The sequence below is a fragment of the Aquarana catesbeiana genome, linkage group LG03, assembly GCF_042186555.1.
Source record: "Aquarana catesbeiana isolate 2022-GZ linkage group LG03, ASM4218655v1, whole genome shotgun sequence".
In the NCBI taxonomy this organism is placed as follows: Eukaryota; Metazoa; Chordata; class Amphibia; order Anura; family Ranidae; genus Aquarana; species Aquarana catesbeiana.
Genome location: NC_133326.1, coordinates 110,873,871 through 110,897,418, shown reverse-complemented (window position 1 = coordinate 110,897,418; position 23,548 = coordinate 110,873,871). Strand labels below are relative to the sequence as shown.

Here is a 23,548-nt window from a genome sequence, read left to right as displayed (position 1 = left end):
GTAAACAAATTGGATATTTTTTAAATTTTTTTTCTCAGCACCTACTGTATATCTGCTGTATTCATTTTTCACTTCCTCCTCCCTGGCCGCGGCCCATCGCATCATTTCCTGTTTCCAATGTCTTCTGGGAAGGGGCGGCAACTTCCTCTGAAACTGCCGTTGCTATGGAAACCTAACCTGAAACCTATTACACTGCTTGTGCTGCACTGAGCATGTGCGAGATCTGCAAGGGTGAGATCCAGGAAGAAACACAGTCTGGCTTCAGATGCCCACACTTAAGATGGCCACGGCCTGCTGTAAGTTTATAAAATAACAAACTACTGCTATAAACTAACAAAACAGACCTCAGTTTACAGACTAACTTTACTAGAATACATTGAGCTTGTGTATTATAGGGGTATTTTTATTTAAAAAGCATGATTTCAGCCGGAACACCACTTTAAAGGGGGACTCCAAGATACATTCTAAACATGTAATAAATATAATAAGTCCAATATGACTAAGGATCTAGTCTAAAAGTCCCCCCAAACACTCAACTGACAAATCCAACTGACAAATCACTCACATCCGGTTCCAGGATTATAGTAGTACCAATCCACACCTGTGACTGGGATAAACGGGCAAGGCTACTTAAAGATGGCTGACGTCGCCACTAGAGGACACCTTAATAATGTCCTGTTGGATGAAATGCGTCAGAGTTTCTGGTGCTGACATCCCGCCACTGCATGATCCAGGGTCGGCATTGGCATCCTATGTGAGTTTATCACATTTTACATGTATCATGATGTTTTTCTTTGGACGTCATAAAATACTACTCTATTGGAGATCTTTCTTGGCTCCTGGTGAGGTTTGTTTGCCCTAGTTGGAGTGTGTCAGAAGCAGCTACTTGATATGGGCTGCTGCATTTACTCCCGAGGGGTGTCCTATATACCACAGGTGTTAATGCTGCTGTAATGGTAGCCATGTTTTCTGGTGAGTGTTGAGTTCACTTAATGTTGGTGATTGGTCATCTAAGCACCCTGAGAAGAACCAGCACATGTGTTAAGGCAATGGTTGATTTCACCCCTCACTGACTAGGATCACAGTGGGACTTTTTCAGTTTCCTGGACTTTTCCTTTTTATTTAAAGCGGAGTTCCACCCTATTTTACAACTTGATCTTAAAGGAATGGCCACCCCTCCACCACTCAATTTTGGATAATTTTTTTCTCTTACTTACCTTATGTGAAGTACTGAGTGTACTTCCTTCCTGCCGGCCCACAGCGTTATTTCCCCCTTCACCCCGCTGCCTTCTGGGACCTGTGTGCATCTAAGTTACAATGGCAGCGTCTGCACCCGAGCCGATGGACGGATCGGCCTCGGGGGGCCGACATTGCAGGCTCACTGGACAGGTAAGTGTCCTTATTAAAAGTCAGCAGCTACAGTGTTTGTAGCTGCTGACTTTTTTTTTTTAAATGTTTGCGGCTGAAACACCGCTTTAAGGATTTTTGTATTTTACTGTTGGTACTATGCTTTATTTGCATAAATGTGGCAGTTCGCAATCCCGCCATTCTAGAAATGTACAATGCCTTGCAAAAGTATTCACCCCCTTACATACATTACAGCCTTTGGTTCAATGTTTTTTTTAATCTGAATTATATGTGATGGATCAGAACACAACAGTCTAAGTTGGTGAAGTAAAATTAGAAAAAAATATACATAAAACAATTTTTCGGAAATAAAAAAATGATAATTGGCATGTGCGTATGTATTCACCCCCTTTGTTTTGAAGCCCATAAAAAGCTCTGGTGCAACCGATTACCTTCAGAAGTCACATAATTTGTGAAATGATGTCCACCTGTGTGCAATCTAAGTGTCTCATGATCTGTCATTACATATATACACCTTTTTGAAAGGCCCCAGAGGCTGCAACACCTAAGCAAGAGGCACCACTAACCAAACACTGCCATGAAGACCAAGGAACTCTTCAAACAAGTAAGGGACAATGTTGTTGAGAAGTACAAGTCAGGGTTAGGTTATAAAAAAAATATCCAAATCTTTGATGATCCCTAGGAGCACCATCAAATCTATCATAACCAAATGGAAGAACATGGCACAACAGCAAACATGCCAAGAGACGGCCGCACACCAAAACTCATGGACCGGGCAAGGAGGACATTAATCAGAGAGGCAACACAGAGACCTAAGGTAACCCTGGAGGAGCTGCAGAGTTCCACAGCAGAGACTACAGTGTCTGTGCATAGGACGACAATAAGCCGTACTCTCCATAGAGTTGGGCTTTATGGCAGAGTGGCCAGAAGAAAGCCATTACTTTCAGCAAAAAACAAAATGGAACGTTTTGAGTTTGAGAAAAAGCATGTGCGAGACTCCCAAAATGTATGGAGGAAGGTGCTCTGGTCTGATGAGACTAAAACTGAATTTTTTGGCCATCAAAGAAAAAGCTATGTCTGGCGCAAACCCAACACATCACATCACCCAAAGAACACCATTCCCACAGTGAAACATGGTGGTGGCAGCATCATATTGTGGGGATGTTTTTCAGCATTCGGGACTAGGAAAGTTGAGGGAAAAGATGGATGGTGCTAAATACAGGGATATTCTTGAGCAAAACCTGTACCAATCTGTGTGTGATTTGAGGCTAGGACGGAGGTTCACCTTCCAGCAGGACAATGACCCCAAACACACTTCTAAAGCAACACTTGAGTGGTTTAAGGGGAAACATGTAAATGTGTTGGAATGGCCTAGCCAAAGCCCAGACCTCAATCCAATAGAAAATCTGTGGTCAGACTTAAAGATTGCTGTTCACAAGCGCAAACCATCCAACTTGAAGGATCTGGAGCAGTTTTGCTAGGAGGAATGGGCAAAAATCCCAGTGGTAAGATGTGGCAAGCTCATAGAGACTTATCCAAAGCGACTTGGAGCTGTGATAGCCGCAAAAGGTGGCTCTACAAAGTATTGACTTTAGGGGGGGTGAATAATTATGCACATTGACTTTTTCTGTTATTTTGTCCTATTTGTTGTTTGCTTCACAATAAAAAAAAAACATCTTCAAAGTTGTGGGCATGTTCTGTAGATTAAATTATGCAAATCCTCAAACAATCCATGTTAATTCCAGGTTGTGAGACAACAAAACACGAAAAATGCCAAGGGGGATAAATACTTTTGCAAAGCAAGGTAACTGTTTTATGAAACTGTTAAATCGATGGGTTTAGGTCTGCTTTACGATTTACTGCTGTTCAGGGGCTCTGGGGTTCAGTAAAATGGCAGCTTCCAGCAAGAAGAAACAGGAGCAATACCGGAGGCAATTTGCAGCACACACTCATTTTGGTAGCATAGTTATTAATGTGGAATGTATGTTCCTTGCTAAAGAACATCATTTTTTATCAAGTTGCTATGGGTAAATTTCAGCTTTTATGTTTCTGTCCACAAAGAGTAAATACCAGTAAATAGTTTAGACAAAAATACACTATTAATGTAAAGGTTTTCAAAATTGAACATTACACAGTATTTTACAAAATGCAAACCTGTCAGTCTGAGTTTCCATGCTTCTATGTGTTATATCATCAACTTGTGCAGGTTCATCAGCTGCCTGCTTGTGTTTATCACTTTCTGAGGCAGATTGTAGTAAACTGTGCAGCACTAGGGAACAAAATGATTCACACATCATGTATAGTGTAACACACAGTCAAGTGACACTATAGGGTTGTGCAAAAGAATGTGCACTTTGCAAGCGCAATTGCACTCTGCAAGTGCAGTTGCTCCAGAGCTTAATAAATTAGGTAAAGCTTCACTTTAGAAAGAATACCCAATCACAGAGAAAAAAAAACAAAACAGTATTTTTGCTTACAAATGATTGGATAATGGAAGTCAGTGGGGTTCCCACCTTCACTTACTAGGCTCTGGAGCAACTGCACTTGCTGTTAGTAAATCAATCCCAATATGAAGGGTCTGCACAACTGACTGGCCAGATGTACAATGCATGTGTAATCATAATAAATCAAATACTATAAGTGCTAAAATTGTTTGCAGATCTCTCATACTCATACACCAGTAATTTACCCTGAGTTTCAGCTGGCAATAAAATGTTCAAATTATATCTAAAACTAGACTAAATGAAAGTCTTCATGTGCAACAGTAATCTAAAACTTTTCAAAGTCCTTATTTGCATCACATAATGCCCAGGCATGCTATTACGTTGTTCAGGCATCGGGCATTGCATTGTGGGATGGTGGTAGAGGTTGCCCCTAATCCTCATTATAACATAGAAATAGAGAAACTGATGGGGAACTGAGGGTCTGGGCAGGGCTGCCAATAGGGGGGTACCACCGGGTCTCCTGTAGTGGGCACGGACAGCAGGGTGGTCCGTGCGGCAGGATGGGAGTACAGTTGCAGAACGATGCACTGTATCTGTGTTTCTCCCTCCATCAGCTGAAAGGCGGTTTCTCCCTCTTTCGCAGGCTTTCAGTTGCTGGAGGAAGAGACACAGTGCACAGTTCCTGTAACTGTCTTCCCATTCCACCCCTGTGTGCCCGGCCCCCCCCCCCCTTTCGCCCCCCAGCAGAGCTGCCAACTTCCCACTACAGCCAGCTGTTGTGGGTACACAGGCGGATAGAGAGTGGAGGAAGAATCTGTGTCCTCAATTCCTTTCTGTGTCTCAAAGGTGAGATGTCAGGGGAGACCTAATATTTCATCCAAGCCCCCGCCCCCCCCCCCCCCCCCCAACAGCATTGTAAAATTATTTTTTTGTAAAAAATAATTTTACAAAAATGTAAAAAAATATTTTTAAAATAGCAAAAAAAAGTTTTAAAAGTTGGAAAAATTATTTTTTAAAATGTTAATTTTTGTAATTGGAGGGGGGTCTGTTAGGTAGGATGAATTTAGACCCGTGATTTATAACAGCAGCCCTGACTCTGGGTGGTGATTAAGGCACACATTCTGAAGCTAAAGGTATGTTAGGTAGTTAATATTATTAATATACCCATAGGCTTGCTTTATACGTTTAGTCTCCATGCAATACTTGTAGGTCAGTGAAACAAGTGCATTGGTTACACTATATCACAATTGCGTAAGAAGATATTTGAATGTCTCATTTATCCAGTCAATCACCACCATTGTACTTGATTGGCATCACATCAGATAGATGATAGATAAAAAAACTGCATTGTCTATAGCAGGAGATGGCAGAGCTTTAACACAGGGATTACATTCTTTTCTTGCTTTAAGGACTCTTTGGCAGTGTGACATCACCTCTTTATAGATAACCCACATATGGGCTCCACACAAGTGTCTTCAGACCAAGTTTATTTTGTTGTTTGACCACAAAACTTGTTTTGCATGCACATGTAAAAGATTTACCTGCTGGCAAGTGCTTAAGCTGTGTAAGATTACTGGATATTTCATCTCCATTACAGTCTTTTATGTCTGCAGTTAAACCATCAACTAAAGAGGAAAAGCCTATTGAAGCAGATAAAACAGAAGTGAAAACAAGTAAACTTGGGAATAAACATGAATATGATAAAGATGGTATAAAATGCATATTGCTCTAGATTACATTTTCACAATTTACCCACCGTTATTCATAAGCAGGTCTCTTATTTCTTGCACACATGTGTGCAATCCTTGTAAAATATCCCACATTTCCGCAGAGCTATCCTCACTGCTCAGACTTTTCTCATTTGGTACATTTCCCTGTTCTGTATGTGGTGTCTTTGTTGCCTGCAACAATACCAAAAGACCCCCTTAAAATAGTTCCCTTATATTTTAGTTTTTTTTATCTGTCATGTGAATGGATCAGTATCTGTAGTTTTTAAAAAACATTTGTGTCCTTGTATCTAAAGAAAATGGTACCCACATCTATACAGTTATGAGTGTAGGACATTGTTTATTACATCCAAATTATGTTAGTAAAATTCTGAATACAAACATAGAGACCAGAAGTATATAAAAAGCTTCCCCTTTAATACCCTTTAATTTAATCATTGGTAGCCTGATACACCCAACTCAGAAACATAAAGTAGCATAGAAACAAATACCTTTTTCATTTCTATTTCCTCAATTTCTCCATACAGAACGGAGGATCCAGTTGGGTCAACTACAATGAGGAGGATAGATAAATCTTCATTTGCTCTTGATGTAATGTATATTACAATTATCTCTGGGGTTTTTATAATTTATGTGGAAATATTACAATGTTTGATCTAAAATTGTGCACCAAAATCATTACACTCTGACACTAGTGGTTGTAAACCCTCTCATTTACCCAGTGAAGTGAATTGTGATAAAATCCTCCTGCAGGAGCAGAGAGAAGGGGGTGGAGAGCTGCAGTTACAGCTCTTATTCACTGTGTGAGAGCTGATTGGAGGAGAGGGACACCCCCCCCCCATGTGTCGGGAAAACTTCTCAGAAGTGACTCATGCTGATAACAGGGGAACGAAGCACCAGAGAGAAACAGCATTTAGAGCTTTGTGGAGAGACAAATAAACACTACAGATATATGTGCTTTTTTCAAATTTCATGACTGGGGTTTACAACCACTTTAAATATCTAGCACTATATATTTGTTGAATATGTTATTATGCTCCCCTATCGTGGCACCAGCAGAGTGTTGTACTGTGTTAGCCATTAGGAAAAGTAGGATTGGGTGAAACCATTTATTGGCTTAGCTGAAAAGATTGTAGTGTATTCTTTCTTGGCGCACTGGCATAATCTGCCCTGCAAAAGAGCCTAGCATGCCTCGAAAGTTTGAAATAAAATCTTTTTAGTTAGGCAATAAGTGGTATCACCCTTAAAGGAGTTGTAAAGGTTTGGGTTTTTTCACCGTAGCCTCCCTGGCGGTATTCCCGAGTGTGGCTCGGGGTTAAAATTCAGGACCATTAGCGGTAACCCCGAGCCACACTCGGGATTACATCGCAGGATCCTGGTGTGGCTTTACTTACCTTGTCCCCGGGATCCTGCGATGTCCCCCGCTGTGTCCGTGGGCTCTGTCTCCTCCGAAGCCTCTCCGTGCCAGGCTCCGTTCCCTGCGAGCAGCGCGACGCACGGGGGTGGAGCCTGGCGGCAAATTCAAAAAAATTGTAGAAACATAACACATACAGTACTGTAATCTTACAGATTACAGTACTGTATGAAATTATTTCACATCTCTTTTGTCCCCAGTGCTTTGTCCTATGCCCTGCATGCAGTTTTATATGATATATACTGTTCTTTCTGCCTGGAAACTGGAGATTGTCCATAGCACCCTAAAAAGTGTCCCTTTATGTCAAAAGTGGCTTTAGATCAGCTAGAAAACAGCGATAGTAAATTAGAACACTTGCAGAATTGAGCGATAGTGAATCGTGGGGAAATTTATTTTATTATTATTATTATTTTTTTTTTTTAATTATTTATTTTTATTTATTATATTATAATTTATGTTTTTGTGTTTCAAACTTTATCATACCCGGGATATCTACTAGACTCTTGTTTGGACAGATTTAAGTGTGTTATTGTTAAGAATTACAGACCTACAATATAAAATGCCAAATTTCCATGCAAAATAATTGTACAGCTTTCAGCACCTAAAATCCGAAATAATCATACCGCCAGGGAGGTTAATGTATCCTATGCATTAAGGTGAAAAAACACCTGTCAGTGACCGGCCCCCCAGCCCCCGTTTTATTTACCTGACCCCTCAAACTTGATCCACAGGGATGTGCTGCCTCTCTGCGTGGGGTTCTCGGCTGTTGATTGGATAGACTGATAGCAGTGCAGCCATTAGCTCCCGCTGCTGTCAATCAAATCCAATGATGCGAGCACCAGGGGGGCGGGGCCGAGTCCTGCATTCGTCCTCTATGGACGCCGAATGCTGGACCCGGGAGTGCGCCCCTAAGGTAACCCCCCGGGAGGCAGCTTCTCCCAGTGGGTTATCTGCTGTGGGGAGGAGCCGTGAGAGCCGCAGAGGGACCCCAGAAGTCGAGGATCGGGGCCACTCTGTGCAAAACAAGCTACACAGTGGAGGTAAGTATGACATGTTTTTTTTTTTGTTTTTTTAAAAACAACCTTTAGTGTCACTTTAATCTAAACTTTAACTTCTATTAATATACTCTTGATATGTAATAGAAAAAAAAAACATACTTATATCTCCCACAGGGTCGTTGACTGTATAATGGATTGTCTCAGCAGGTGATTCAATATGTACATTGTCTTCTGTTTTGGTATCCACACTGTGTAAAGCTGGAGATGTTACTGGAAATAAGCTATCGGTTTGATGAGCATGTGAGTCAGCAAGGTTACTTTGTACAGAAAAAAATTTAAGCGGTGCAGTATTGTTAGATTCTGGTACTGATGTTCTATGATGCGCCTCTTGACTGGGGGATGATATAGAAAAATTATTATTCAGATTTAAAGAAGAAGAATGTGATTCAGTGGTATTGGATGCAGAGGGTATTAATTGCACACCCTCTTCCACTTTGGTAGAGAGTTCAAAATGTGTATTTTCAGCATTTTCAGGTGATAATATTAATAAAAAGGAATCCTTGTTGGGTTTAGGAATTAAAGTTAAAAAGTCTGTATCCTCAGTGGGCATCACTGATGAACCAGGACTTGTACTTTTCTCAGTCCCCAGATGTACAGTGACCTGATTGTTGCTGCTGCTGGATGGGGAAGGCAGTTGTCGCTCCACAATAGGACTAAAATGTTCTTCCTCGAGAGCTACTGACAATATATGATGGTTACTTTCACACGGCTCCTGACAGAGTTCATCAACATGAGATTCATTACTAGGCATGGACAATAATGGCATAACATGTGTTATCTGCTCAACTGTCTGTGATATTGTAGACTCATCCATGCTTTCTGTCACATGAGGTGCATTAAGATGATCAGAATTTTCTTCATTGGATGTCTCGTTCTCTTCAGATTGATAAGATATGGAGTTTGTCTCTGTACCTGCCTGAGAGACATCACAGGGTTTCTCAGACTCTGCTACAGATATATTACTGTCCTTGCTGTCAATAGTTATATATATAATGCTTGGTTCTAGAGGTAACATGTTACCATCATGTATTGGTGCTGATGTTTCACTAGGTTGGCTGATCTCAGATGAAGTATTAAAATCATCATCCTCTTTTACATTAACTGACACAGTAACAGAATTGTGCTCCTTGACCACAGCTGATAATGTCATGTTCGAAGTGCTCTCATCAAATACTTGTAGACAGGAGACAGGTTTGTCATTTTCTGTGGCACTCTTGTCAGTATACCTGACCTGGAGCTCCATTTCTGATGACCACACTTTATTGTGTTCACTGGTCAAGTCCTTCAAAATGTAAGAAAAACAGAGGTATGGGCAATGAAAGATTACTTTTTTGGGGGAAAAAATAAGAGAAGAAAACACAAAGTAGCAGACCGTAGTAGGATTGAAAGTTGTGCACAATGGCTTTAAATCATTGGTACACCTTTCAACAAGATCAATACTAGCATATCACATTAAGTCATTCAAAACTTCTTTCACGGTCATAATAGATGAAAGTGTATCTAAACCTTCCATCATGCTTCAGGTGAAAAACCCCCGTTAGACTTACCAGTAACGGTATTTCTATGAATCTTCCAGGACAGCTACTTGGGAGATGACTGGCTCCACCCTCTACAGGAAACACACATCAATTTAAAAGGCCCCTCCCTCTCCTCTGACCCTCAGTTGTTTGAAGATCACGTAAACCTCCACCAAAAGTGTACCAGGCAGAGGAAATAACAGAATCTCACTAAACACCACCACTAGGTAAAATAAGGAGACCAGTGAATAAAGAATAGGGTGGGAATATAGACGCTGTCCTGGAAGATTCATGGAAATACCATTACCAGTAAGTCTAATGGGGGTTTTCCCCCCTCATCTTCCAGGACAGCTACTTGAAAGGATAAGCAAGATTCTATACCTTAGGGAGGGACGACAGCCTGAAGTACTTTCCTTCCAAAGGAGAGGTCCTGGCTGAAGAGCATCTGGACTCTATAATGCTTGATAAATGCATGAGAGAAGGACCAGACAGCAGCTTTAGATATTTCTTCCCATGATGCTCCTGCTCTTTCTGCCCATGATGCGGCCAAAGATCTAGTCGTATGAGATCTAACTCTGGTAGGAGGGGTGTGACCAGACACTCTGTAAGCTTCACAAATTGCTTCCCTAATCCATCTGGAGATGGAACCGTTGGATGCTTTGGTCCCCTTCTTGGGACCACTAAACAACACTAAGAGCTGGGAGGACCTTCTAAACTCACTAGACCTTTCTAGATAATGTAGAAGAAATCTTTTTTATGTCCACAAAAACTAAACCTTTCCTCTTCCGCATTTCTGGGGAGGAATAAAAACTAGGAAGAACTACCTCCTGGGACCTGTGAAAGCTGGAAGAGACTTTGGGTAAGTACAAGAGATTGGGCCTAATTACTAGTCTGTCCTCTAAAACCCATAGGAAAGGGTCCTTACAGGAAAGGGACTCTAAATCAGAAATTCTACCTGATGTTATGGCCAACAGAAAGGTAATCTTTAAAGTAATCAATTTCAGAGAGGCTTTATGTAATGGCTTAAAGGAAGCTTTGGTCAGAGCATTCAGAACTAATGAAAGATCCCTGGGAGGAAGCTGTTTAAAAACCCTGGGTGTACGTCTAGTGTACGTCTAGCTCTGGCTGAAAGAAACCTCTTGACCAAAGGGTCCTCAGCTAGTCTTCTCTCTGTAAACAGAGACAGGGCAGCCACTTGAACTCTAATGCCCTGTACACACACGGACTTTCCAACTGAATATTTGCGATCGGAGCTTGTTGTCGGAAATTCCGACTATGTGTGGGCTCCATCGGACTTTTTCCATCGGAATTTCTGACACACAAAGTTTGAGAGCAGGCTATAAAATTTTCCGACAACAAAATCCATTTGCGTAAATTCCGACTGTGTGTGGACAATTCTGATGCACAAAGTGCCACGCATGCTCAGAATAAATTAAGAGACGAAAGCTATTGGCTACTGCCCCATTTATAGTCCTGACGTACGTGTTTTACGTCACCGCGTTCAGAACGATCGGACAACTTTGTGCGACCGTGTGTATGCAAAACAAGTTTGAGCCAACATCCGTCGGAAAAAATCAGTGGATTTTGTTGTTGGAATGTCCGATCAATGTCCGATCGTGTGTACAGGGCATTAGGGTTCTGACAGAAAGTGCTTTCTCCACTCCCTTCTGTAAAAAATCTAGTTTATAGGGAGTAGAAAAAGAATCAACTCCTGTTTTCTTCTGCCAGGAAACAAAAGTCTTCCAAACTTTCCCATAGATCTTCATGTGACCAACTTACGAGGGTTTGGATAGAGTACTGGCCCTTGATGGTGAAGATCCCTCCGCTCCGGCAGGGGCCAGGGGGGCTCTATTGAAAGTGCTTTCAGAGAGGAGAACGAACTCCTCCTGGGCCAACAAGGGGCAATCAGGATAACTTCTGCTTGATCCTGAACAATCTTCCGAACCACCAGTGGCAAGAGAGGAAACGGAGGAAGGCATAGGCTAGAGTGAAGTTCCACAGGAAATAGAGTGCATCTGTCCTTAAAGTGGGGTTCCACCCAAAAAAACAAAAATACCTGAAAAATTGTAAAAAAAAAAAAAAAAAACAAAAAAACATTTGAATATTTTTTTTTTTTTTACTTACCTCTAAATGCCTGTTGCTAGGTGGTCCCTCGTAGTCTGCCTCTTCCTTTGCCTGGGCTGGTGACATCACTTCCCCCCAGGCACAGGAAGGGCTCGGCTCTGCTCCCTCCTTCCTGTCAATCATCTGGGACCCAGTACAGGTCCCAGGTGATTGAGCGGCCAATCACGGCGCGCGGCGCCGCTCGCGCATGCGCAGTGGGTGCCAGGCTGTGAAGCCACAGCCCGGTGCCCACAGTTGAAATGCTGGCGCCGACGAGCGGAGGGGGGGGGACGAGCGGGGCTTCGATCCCCCACATCGCTGGACCCAGGGACAGGTAAGTGTCCAATTAAAAGTCAGCAGCTGCAGTATTTGTAGCTGCTGACTTTTATTTATTTTTTTTTTTTTTTAATGAAGCTCCTGGGTGGAACTCCTCTTTAAGGTCTCCGTCTCCCTTTCCAGAGAGAAGAAAGACGGTAGTTTCTTGTTGAGCCTGGATGCAAAAAGATCCACTCTGGGAACACCCCACCTTAACATGATCTCCTGGAATGTGCCTTGGTTCAATTCCCAATTGCTGCAACTGATGTTTACTCTGCTCAGATAGTCTGCCAGAACATTTGCCGCCCCAGTGAAGTGTACCGCCCTGACCAAAGAGACATTGTTCTCTGCCCAGGCTAAAATCTGCTGGCTCATTAATAGAAGAGTGCCCGAGCGAGTGCCCTCCTGCTTGTTTAGGTATGAAATGGTCGTGGCATACCTAAAAAATCAACAGGTCTTTTGAGTAGACACTCTCCTCCAGAGCAACTAAAGCCTTCCCCACTGCTAACAGTTCTCTGAAATTTGATGACTGGCATGCCTCTTCTGGCAACCAGGCTCCCTGAGCCTGCCAGTCCCCTGAGTGAGCTCCTCAGCCCCACAGACTGGCATCTGTAGTAATTTTCATTGGGGCATACTGCGTCCAGTCCTTCCATCCTTGCAGATGTTCCCGTTGCTCCCACCAGGACAGATTGAGAAAATCTTCTCTTGGAAGCTGCACGAGCTGATTCAAAGAACTTTTTCTGCAATTCCAATGACATAGAAGAAATGCCTGAAGGGGCCTGGAATTCAATTGGGCCCATGGCACTCCTGGAATGGCTGCAGTCATTAAGCCCAATAACTGCATAATCTGATGAAGGGAGGCCTGCGGGAGCAACCTGAAGTTCTGCACGGAGAAGAATCTTCAAAATCTTTTCCCCCCGGAAGAAAAATCTTTTGGGCAACTGTGTCTATTAGGTAACCCAAAAAAGGGAATGCTCTGGGAGGGAATCAGGCAAGACTTCTGCTGATTGACCTTCCACCCCATTTTCTAAAAGGTCTGTAAGATCAACTGCAGATCCTGAACCAGACTCTCTTTCTCTTGGGCAAAGACTAAAACCAGACTAAAAATTGTCCAGGTATGGAACGATTGAGATCTTTTGCATATGAAAATAGGTCATGACTTCAGCCATGATCTTTGTGAAAATCCGCGGTGCTGCCGCAAGACCATGAGGACTACAAATCTGAGAAATCTCTGATGGTTCTGGCAGATTGGTACATGAAGGTAAGCATCCTGAAGAACCAGGGTTACCATGAACATTCCTGGTAACAACAGATTCAACAGGTCATGACTTCGGCCATGATCTTTGTGAAAATACTCAGTGCTGCTGCAAGACCAAAAAGATGGGCTCTGAACTGCCAATGTTTTGGACCGTTCTCCATGAGGACTACAAATCTGAGAATTCTCTGATGGTTATGGCAGATAAGTACATGAAGGTAAGCGTCCTGAAGATCCAGGGTTACCATGAACACTCCTGGTAACAACAGATTCCTGACAGAATAATTGTTTTCTATCCTTAATCATCTGTAGACTATGAATCTGTTCAGGACGCTTAAATTGATGACCATTCGAAATCCGCCGGAAGCCTTTTTTCACAAGAAACACATGAGAACGAAATCCTCAAAATTTTTGAACTTCCAGAACCGGGGAGATAACCCCCTCCATTTTCCATATCGAAATCAGATCTAGCGTGGCCTGCCGTCTCGCTTGGTCCCCCGGCAGATGGGTAAGAAAAAACCTCTGGGGTGGGGGGGCTTTTGAACTCCAAACTGTATCCTTCTTCTATAAATTGGAGAATAACATGATTGCTGGTAATTTCTGCCCATTCTTTGGTGAAATGGGACAACCTTCCTCCTACCCCCGCTCTGGCGTCACTGGGAATTTTTGGTAGGGGCTGAAGGAGCAAAGAGTGCCCCCCCTTTAGCCTTGTCTTTGTTAAATGACCACTTTTTCTTTGCCTGTCGCCTATTGGCCTTAAAATGTACTTTGTTCTGCAAGCCACGAAAAGGCCTTTTATTCTGTGGCTTAAAGAGAAAGAGAAAGAATCAGCCTTCCTATCCATCTGATCCTTAAGGACTCCAGAATCCTTAAAAGAGAGATCTGACCATTTAGATACTTGTGACATAGAAGCGTCTAACCTAGGACATTTGAAAAACACCTCCTCAAAATCGGACTGAAAGGGAAATATTATCTTATGTCCTCTAGACTGGAACAACCTTCGTTCCGGTTCTTTCCATTCAGAAAGGATCATGTCCTTGAGTGAGTGATGTACCGGAAAAGACCTAGGTTTATATTCCTGTAGGGCTCTGTACATCTTATCCTGAACAGACTGGGCTTTGCTGAGGCATCTTGATCTGTTCAGAAGTATATATTGACTTTAATAGTTCATCAATATCTTTAACCAGAAAAAGATACCTAGTTGAGCTACCAGTATCTTCAACCTCTGGCGCAGTTGCCTCGTCAGATGCAGATACTGCATTCTCATCCTCTTCCAGGTCAGAAACTTCTCGTGAACTAATGGTCTCTGATATTAAGAGAGGTAGAGATCTAGCAGAGACTGAAGGTTCCAGAGTCACAGTAACAGACTTTGAAGTGGAAGGACCTAGCCCTGCAAATCTGTCATTAAAGAACTGAAAAGAGGCAATTACCTCTTTCATAGAAGCCATCAATTCCTTAACCGAGGCAACAGATCCAGAACCTGCTCCTGAAGGAATACAATCCTCACAAAAAAGTTTTTTACAACCATCAGGAAGCCTAACTCTACAGTTCCCACATTTTTTTCTTTACAGGTTTATCAACCTAGAAAAAAAAAACTGCGTAAAAAACAGTATATTAGTAACTCCTTTAAAAAGGGAAACAAATATATACAGACCCCCAACTGTAGTAGCTCTAACAACAGGTTATGCAGAGGCACTTACCTTGGGGGCGGCATTTGACCCGGATGCAGCCGTTGGTTCAGCTTGAGCTGGTGCTCCATACACAGGTGTGTCTTCTGACTCCATAGAGATGACATTAAACAGGGTGGTGAGATAGTCTGCAGGCCGCTGCTGTGCTGCCAAACTAGTCTGCCCTGTGTTTGGCAGACTTTTTCCCATAGCAGCGAACCCCCCGCATTGCATCCACGCTGAGCCGATTAAGACATCAGCGTCCGGAAATGTGACGTGTCACTTATGGTTCTGATGGAAGTGCGTCACCAGAACCATGTCACCGGAGTGTGTCGGATGCCATCTTGGTACGCTCATTGCAGGGAAAACATGAGGATGCTCACTCGGACATCTCCACATATCCAGGCAAACGCCGGATATGTGCAACGGAAGTTGTCGCTGCTAAGACAACACAAGGCAAGTAATCCATATCAACACAGGGGTCCTTTTTAGTCTACTGAAGTAAAGAAATTCCACAGACATGGTCACACTCACAACCCATCTGGCTATCACAAAAAAGGGGTGCCAACTACAGTCACCAGACCTACAAAAAATAGCAAACATTGTGTGTGTACTCCTGGAGGGTCTGGAAACACAAAACAACTGAGGGTCAGAGGAGAGGGAGGGGCCTTTTAAATTGTGTCTGATTTGTGTTTCCTGCAGAGGGTGGAGCCAATCATCTCTCAAGTAGCTGTCCTGGAAGATGAGGGTGGAAATAACCATATTAGACCCCTTTCACACTGGGACACTTTTCAGACGCTACAGCGCTAAAAATTGCGCCTGCAAAGCGCCCTGAAAGAGCCGCTGCTGTGTCTCCAATGTGAAAACCCTGAGTCCTGCTAGCAGCATCTTTGGAGCGGTGAAGGAGCGGTGTATACACCACTCCTGCCCATTGAAATCGATGGGGCAGCGCGGCTATACCGCCGGCATAGCAGCGCTTTGCGGTGGTTTTAACCCTTTCACAGCTGCTAGCAGGGGGGTAAAACCGCCCCGCTAGCGGTTGAATACCGCTGCTACAACGACAGTAAAGTGGCGCTAAAAATAGCGCCGTTTTACCACCGCCCCTGCCCCAGTGTGAAAGGGGCCTTAGTGCATTTGCAACAGAAACAATTGAGTACAATCAAATATACTTTTTTATTTGCACTAACACCCTGAAAAACTGGACGTTTGTGCAAATAAAAAATGTATCACAGACAGTACTCAATCGTTTCTGTATCTAAATCCAAGCTTTCCTTTTTAGTTTTTAATAGAAGAATGAGGGTTGTTATGTTTTTATTGCTTCCTGCATCCATATTAGGGAGATTCTGACACTCCATTTCTCCTGGTGACCACTGTAACTGGGACTGAAAGAATGGAAAAATCCAGAACTTTGAGCTGTCACTAGTACAGGAATAATAGTAAAATATTTCAATAGGGACAATTGTGTCGGTTACAACTGTCTGAGATGTATTCTTCTCACTTCCTATTGTGTCTACAGGAAGTTAAGGGAACTTGCCCCAATGTGACACAGATGGCTAAAAAACATGATAAGGACTTTATCCATCCTCTATTCTAATAATAATTTAGCTTTAGGCACACTTTAACACTACATTTTATTATACATTAATAATGGACCCTTTCTTAGGTCAGTTACAATTTTAAATAGATATTCATTTCAAGGGGTTACTTGAAAGAAGTAAAAACAGTGGTTGCAAGTGTTATTTTCCTATTTGTTTTTTTCTTTAATTCTAACACCATAAAGTACTCCACACATTGGTTGATTTACTAAAACTGGAGAGTTTAAAATCTGGTTCAGCTGTTCATGGTAGCCAATCAGCTTCTAAATTCAGCTTGCTCAATTAAGCTTTGACAATAAAACCTGGAAGCTGATTGGTTTCTATGCAGAGCTGCACCAGATTTTGCACTCTTCAGTTTTAGTAAATCAACCCCATTCCCACTGAAATGACAAAATGATATGTATCAATGGGGTTGATTTACTAAAACTGAAGAGTTTAAAATCTGGTGCAGCTATGCATGGTAGCCAATCAGCTTCTAACTTCAGTTTGTTCAATTAAGCTTTGACAATAAAACCTGGAAGCTGATTGGTTTCTATGCAGAGCTGCACCAGATTTTGCACTCTTCAGTTTTAGTAAATCAACCCCAATGTGTTCTTACTTAGAACTGGACTTAATGCCACACAGACGCCAGTCAGACGGATACTTTTAGGACAGGATTTAAACTGATTGGTAGCTAAGGGGAAACAGGTCAAGCTCTTGATATATCAGACCTTTATTTTTTATTTATTACAGGTACTTATATAGCGCTAACAATTTACTCAGTGCTTTACATATATATTGTACATTCAGATCAGTCCCTGCCCTCAAGCTTACAATCTAAGGTCTCTAACTCACATTCATACATACACATACTATGGCCAATTAAGACAGGAGCCAAATAACCTGCCAGAATGCCTTTAGAGGGTAATTATCTAACATCAAGTAGAACTTTTTTCTGGGCCTTGTTTCTGGCCTTTCCCCAACACAATGGTTAAGATTTGTTTGAATCCCTGAGTGACTTGTTTTACTTACCGTAAGGACAGTTTGCGTAGCTTTCTCCATAAAGTCCTTTACATTCTCCTCTTCTGTGATGGCTGGGACAATTTCATCTTCACTCACGGAATTTAAGATTTCCCACTTAATGAAAATGGTTAACATATCAGTGTAAGAAATACATGTTGTATCTAAGGAATAATAATAATAATAATAAAAAAACAATAAAGGCTATGACTAGTAGATTAGATAGGGAAAGAAAAGTACTATTAGTAGAACCCCTGTCAGGTTTTTTTGCTGACTTTGGCTCTGTTAGGCTCGGTTCACACTGGGGCGACTTGTCAGGCGACCTAGTCGCCTGACAAGTCGCCTCCCGTTCTGTGCTATGGAACCGTTCTAATCGGAGCGACGCAAGTCGCTCCGACTTAGAAAAAGGTTCCTGTATTACTTTGGGGGCGACTTGGGGCGACTTGCATAGACTTCTATGCAGAAGTCGTCTCGCAAGTCGCCCCGGCAGTCGTTTGCAGGTCGCCTCGCTGAGGCGACCTGCAAGTCGTGCCGCCCATGTGTGAACCGAGCCTAAAGGAGGATTTCCCACAATTCCTATGATGGTGACCGTGTTGACAGTGTTGATAGTTCAACTTAGCAACTGGCCATAAGTCTGCTGAGCACTGTCTTTTTTTGTACCTGGGGATACCCTCATCCTGAATCATGTTAGAATACTCCAAAGCAGTCAAGAGAGGCAAAACAAAACTGTATGGGGTTATATGAGTTTAATAAATCCTTTATCATTAGTATTAGATACCTGAGTACTGGCATCGGTCAGCTGTTCATATTTTGCAGTTTTCTGATCTTCAAGATTCTTTAATTGTCCTTCTCGTCTCCTTAGCTCAGTCTCAAGAAGGCTTCGCTGCATTACTGTCTCATCCTGCAGGGTTTGCATGCATTTCTAGTGAAAATAAATCAAAGCCTGAGATTAACAATATATACATGAGTATATAACCTCTGCTGGGTGTTTGGTGTGCTCACATTTATCCATCAGAATGCATGTGCCTCCACTGTGGGGACACTCATATTTTAGTGTTAGGACCACAGATATCAGGGTGCCGTGACGAGGCTCTGTGGCTTATGCATGCATTTGCAAATGCGTGCGGACAAAACCCCTGTTTTTAACGCATACTGTTAGACAGGTCAATTTGGTTGTCTGCGAGCTGGTGGTAAGTAGGCTTGGAATTTTACCTGGGCATTCCCCAGGCTTTGTTTTTATCTGTTTGTAGCCCTCCAATGCCGCTTACTGCGATAGCCAGCTATAAATGAGGGTGGTGGCAAGTTTTTTGAGATCACGTTGGTGTGTGTATTGGTCCAGCAACGCACCAGCACCTTTGCAGCCATAGTGCAATCTGCTGGGTGTTTGGTGCGCTCCTGTACCTTTAAGAAGGGATGGGCTGCCCTTCAGTCCACCTGCCCGCATTTATCCATCAGAATGCATGTGCCTCCACTGTGGGGACACTCATATTTTAGTGTTAGGACCACAGATATCAGGGTGCCGTGACGAGGTGCTGTGGCTCACGCATGCGTTTGCAAATGCGAGCGGACTAAACCCCTGTTTTTAATGCATACTGTTAGACAGGTCAATTTGGTTGTCTGCGAGCTGGTGGTAAGTAGGCTTGGAATTTTTTCCTGGGCATTCCCCAGGCTTAGTTTGTATGTGAGTATAATCTAGCAGCTTTTATAAGCCAAAAATACAGATGTACATTTCAGATTTACTTAAAGTGGAACTTTATGAAAAAAAAAAAAAACATGGGCGAACAGGCAGGAATTTTGATGCAGAAAAGGCATGCTATATCTCTCTGCATTAAAGTTACTTATCTGTCTGTCCGCCTCTGTACAGCCATTGTACAAGTTCAGCAATGCCAAGTTGACTGAACACCCGTGAATACATTGGTATAACATCACCTCAGTCAGGCCAATGATAGTGGCTGGCAATCGACACCCAGAAGCCGGCTGCCCGAAGATGTCAGTGGCCTGTGGGGTGCTCCGGTACTCCACATTGCTGGAGTCAAGGTGAGCATAGTTCCGCTTTCAGAACCAACCAAAAAAAAAAAATAAAAATTTCTGTCATTCTCTAATTCTATTTGGTGCACATATTTTGTTGTTGTTGTTGTTGTTGTATTAAAGCTTAGTTCCACCCAAAAATGGAACTTCCACTTTAAGTGCTGGTGACCCCCTGACATGCCACATTTGGCATGTCATTTTTTTTTGGGGGGGGGGGGCCAGTTTTTACAGGCAACCAGCTCCCACTTCCTCCCCTGGCGCCACGGCGCCAGAAGGAAGATCACCTCTCCCCCCTCCCTGCAATCTTCTGGGACACGTCACAGGTCCCCGAAGATTGCCCGGCCATTCACAGCCCACAGTGCGCACACTTTTTGTAGCTGCTGACTTTTAAATGGGTGGAACTCCACTTTAAGCACCTTAAGACAGACAGTTAAACTTATGGGCTTTGTTGTATTATCACGCGTGGCACAATTCCACCACAGTATTTATTTTTCTGTAAACTTTAGCTTTTCTTAAAATAAGTTTCTAAATCTGTATAAAATGGTTTATGTTATAGACTGCTATTCAGCTCTATGTCCTTTCTAAGACAAGGGTTTTAAGAATGGCAATGTGTTCTTAGTTACCGTTACCTACCTTTGTGACTTCCAACTGACTTTTGACATGTTGGATCTCGAGAAATCGTCTTTCATTCTGTGTCATCAATTCTTTCAACTGTTGGTCTTTTAAGGTTAAATCTGTGATTAGGGAAAATTATGAAATAAATCTTAAGCCAAGTAGATTTCTCCACATTTTCTGCCAGGAAAGCAGACTATCCATTACAATAAAAAAATGCATGGCTATGATAAAGACCATACGGCTACGGAAGTAATCCTCAGGAAAGACTGAGTCACTGCCTGTGTGTGTTATTTAGAGAAGTGACATGTATGTGCAGGGGAGTAATGCTAGTGCAGATCAGAAATAAAAAGTGTGCTGCTGCAGGGTTTCTCTCATGGGGACGTGCTGTAGGACACAAATACTAACATATGTCCATCAAACAATTTTGTAACATCCAGTGCCAAAGTATAGGTTGGCTTTAAAGCTGAAGTGTAACTAAAAAATATTTTTCTGGAGCTGTGGGAGTAACCAGCTTCAGGTCTCTGGGCTCAGCTGCACCAAAGATAATGGAATGAGGGCATGCCCCTTCCTGCCCTCTCCTCCATTGAGAAATGTTCTTTCACTGATTACACTGCATGTAACACAGGTGAATGGGGGAGAGTCTGGTCAGACACAGGATTCTCTTCTCCATTCACAGATTGTTTTACAGGCAGTGTATTCAGAGAAAGAATTTTTCTCAATGGAGGAGAGGGCAGGAGGGGGTGTGTTTCTGTTAGATCATCCAAATGCAGCTTAGCCCAGAGAATCAAAGCTGTTAACCCCCCACAGCTCTGGACTTTCAGCAGCAAGAAGAGGACAGGGCAACGCTGCAGTGAAGATTTCTACAGAACTCTACAGCCTGCACATCATGGGACTTACTTCATTATAGGTAAGTATGTAGCTAAAGCTGTAAAGAGTGGCACGAATTAGCCCTCACTGCATCTAAATCCTATTTAATGCTTCCATTATTGAAGCCAACTATAAAATACTCCTAAGATGGTACATGGCCATGACTAAAATAGCTTCTTATGTCTCAGGTCCCTCCCCTAACGGTTTTAGAGGGTGTGGACAGGAGTGAAAAGAATATCACATTTGATGGCCATGCCCCAAAGATTAGAGGTTTTGAATCTGCATATATAATTGTATCTATTCCTTAACCCAGACAAACCTCAAAAAATCTCCAGGACAAGCCCTACTAGGTCATCCACATGAAGAGGTACTGAGACATACAAGAAAATTGATATAGTTTGTATTCCTGGCAGTTAAAACAGCAATTTCCAGATCTTGGAGCTCTTCATGGTCCACACAAAATTATCATGGATAATAGTAAATGAAAAATGATCAGCTATTTTGATTGACAAACTGCATTTATCTGAAAAATTATGGGATCCATAGGTACGCTACATTTCAGGAGAACATTAACTGGCGTTGATAGCAGGGCACGTAAGATGGCTAAAGGGATGTTATTCACCTCTTCCCATTTCTCTTTCTACCTCTCTCATTCTTTTCCTCCCTTTCTCTCCCATTGTATTCAACTATCCATACATTCAGTCTCTCATTTAGGTTGCACAAAATGTAGGTTTCATCATTGTTGAGGTAATATTGTTCTATAAAACAGTTGATTCATCAGAGAGCACAGCTGTTACCCTAGAAGGGGACATATGATCACAGTAAACCATATGTCTTTGATAAGATTATTATTACTACAGGTACTTATATTGCACAATCAATTCATTCAGCACTTTAAATTTAGTGCATTAACATCAGTCCTTGCCCTTACAATCTAAGGTCCCTAACTCACACTCATACATACACATACTAGGGCCAATTTAGACAGGAGCCAATTACCTATTATGTCTTTGGAGTGTGGGAGGAAACTGGAGTATCCTGAGGAAACCCATGCAGGCACAGGGAGAACATGCAAGCTACGTACAGGCAGTGCTGTGGTTGGGATTCAAACCAACGACCCCAGTGCTGCTAGACGGAAGTGCTAACCACTTAAGCGCATAACTATGAATTCTGTAACTTGTTTGTTTACTTTTGCATATAAAAATTATTGGATTTTTTTTTTTTTTTAATAATCTGCAGTGTTAAAGATTGGTAATCAACAAACATCTGTTACTGTAGTTAACACTTTGTATGATGTTAAAATTACACATCAAAGCATGAGAGTATATAGTTCAAACATGATTATTTAATGAATACTATACAATACAACTCTGCAGGTTCAAATAAAAAAAAACATCAAATATCCAACTTGGCAATGATTTCACTTGGCACTGAACGTGCTAAATGAAAAGGGACAAATACATATAGCCTTTTTTTTGTAAAAAGGTCTTTATTCTTAGGTGCAGAACCAATTAGAATGCACTTTTCTGATGTCAGACCAGTAAAAAAAAGCATTCTGATTAGTTGATATGGGTTAATAAGAATTCTTTATTTAACCACTTGACCACTGGGCACTTAAACCCCCTTCCTAACCAGACCAATTTTCAGCTTTCGGTGCTCTCACACTTTGAATGACAATTACTCAGTCATACAACACTTTACCCATATGAAATTTTTGTCCTTTTTTTCACACAAATAGAGCTTTTTTTTGGTGGTATTTAGTCACCGTTGGGTTTTTTATTTTTTGCGCTATAAAAGAAAAAAGACTGAAAATTTGGTAAAAAAATGAATTTTTCTTTGTTTCTGTTATAAAATTTAGCAAATTAGTAATTTTTCTTTGGAAATTTTGGCCAAAATTTATACTGCTACATATCTTTGGTAAAAATAAGTACAACTTGGTGTATATTATTTGGTCTTTGTGAATGTTAGAGAGTCCAAAAGCTATGGTGCGAATGTCTGAAAATTGATCACACCTGAAGTACTGACGGCCTATCAAATTTCTTGAGACCCTAACATGCCAGAAAAGTACAAATACCCCCCAAATGACCCCTATTTGGAAATAAGACATTCCAAGGTATTTGAAAAGATGCATGGTGAGTTTTTTGAAATTGTCATCTTTTCCCACAATTCTTTGCAAAATAAAGATTTTTTTTTTTCTTTTTTTTTTTTCACAAAATTGTCATATTAGAAGGTTATTTCTCACACACAGCATATGCATACAACAAATGACACCCCAAAACACATTCTGCTATTACTCCCGAGTATGGCGATACCACATGTGTGAGACTTTTACACAGCGTGGCCACATACAGAGGCCCAACATGCAGGGGAGCACCTTCAGGCGTTCTGGAGCACCCAGGCCAATTCTGACATTTCTCTCCTACATGTAAAAATCATAATTTATTTGCTAGAAAATTACATAGAACCCCAAAACATTATATATATTTTTTTAGCAAAGACCCTAGAGAATACAATGGCGGTTGTTGCAACTTTTTATCTCACACGGTATTTGCGCAGCAATTTTTCGAACGCGTTTT

The 23,548-nt window shown here is 41.9% G+C and overlaps 1 protein-coding gene across 1 annotated transcript in view; it reads right to left on the bottom strand.

The window, feature by feature from the left end:
• Positions 1-23,548, bottom strand: part of LOC141131560 (uncharacterized) — an 81,700-nt gene that overhangs the window by 21,533 nt on the left and 36,619 nt on the right. The window contains exons 9-16 of the mRNA XM_073618965.1: positions 20,124-20,224; positions 18,241-18,384; positions 17,475-17,579; positions 8,111-9,293; positions 6,031-6,089; positions 5,569-5,713; positions 5,354-5,452; positions 3,523-3,637 (exon numbers count right to left, since the gene is read on the bottom strand). Of these exons, the coding sequence (XP_073475066.1) occupies positions 3,523-3,637; positions 5,354-5,452; positions 5,569-5,713; positions 6,031-6,089; positions 8,111-9,293; positions 17,475-17,579; positions 18,241-18,384; positions 20,124-20,224 (1,951 nt within the window). The remainder of the gene's footprint in view (positions 1-3,522; positions 3,638-5,353; positions 5,453-5,568; positions 5,714-6,030; positions 6,090-8,110; positions 9,294-17,474; positions 17,580-18,240; positions 18,385-20,123; positions 20,225-23,548) is intronic.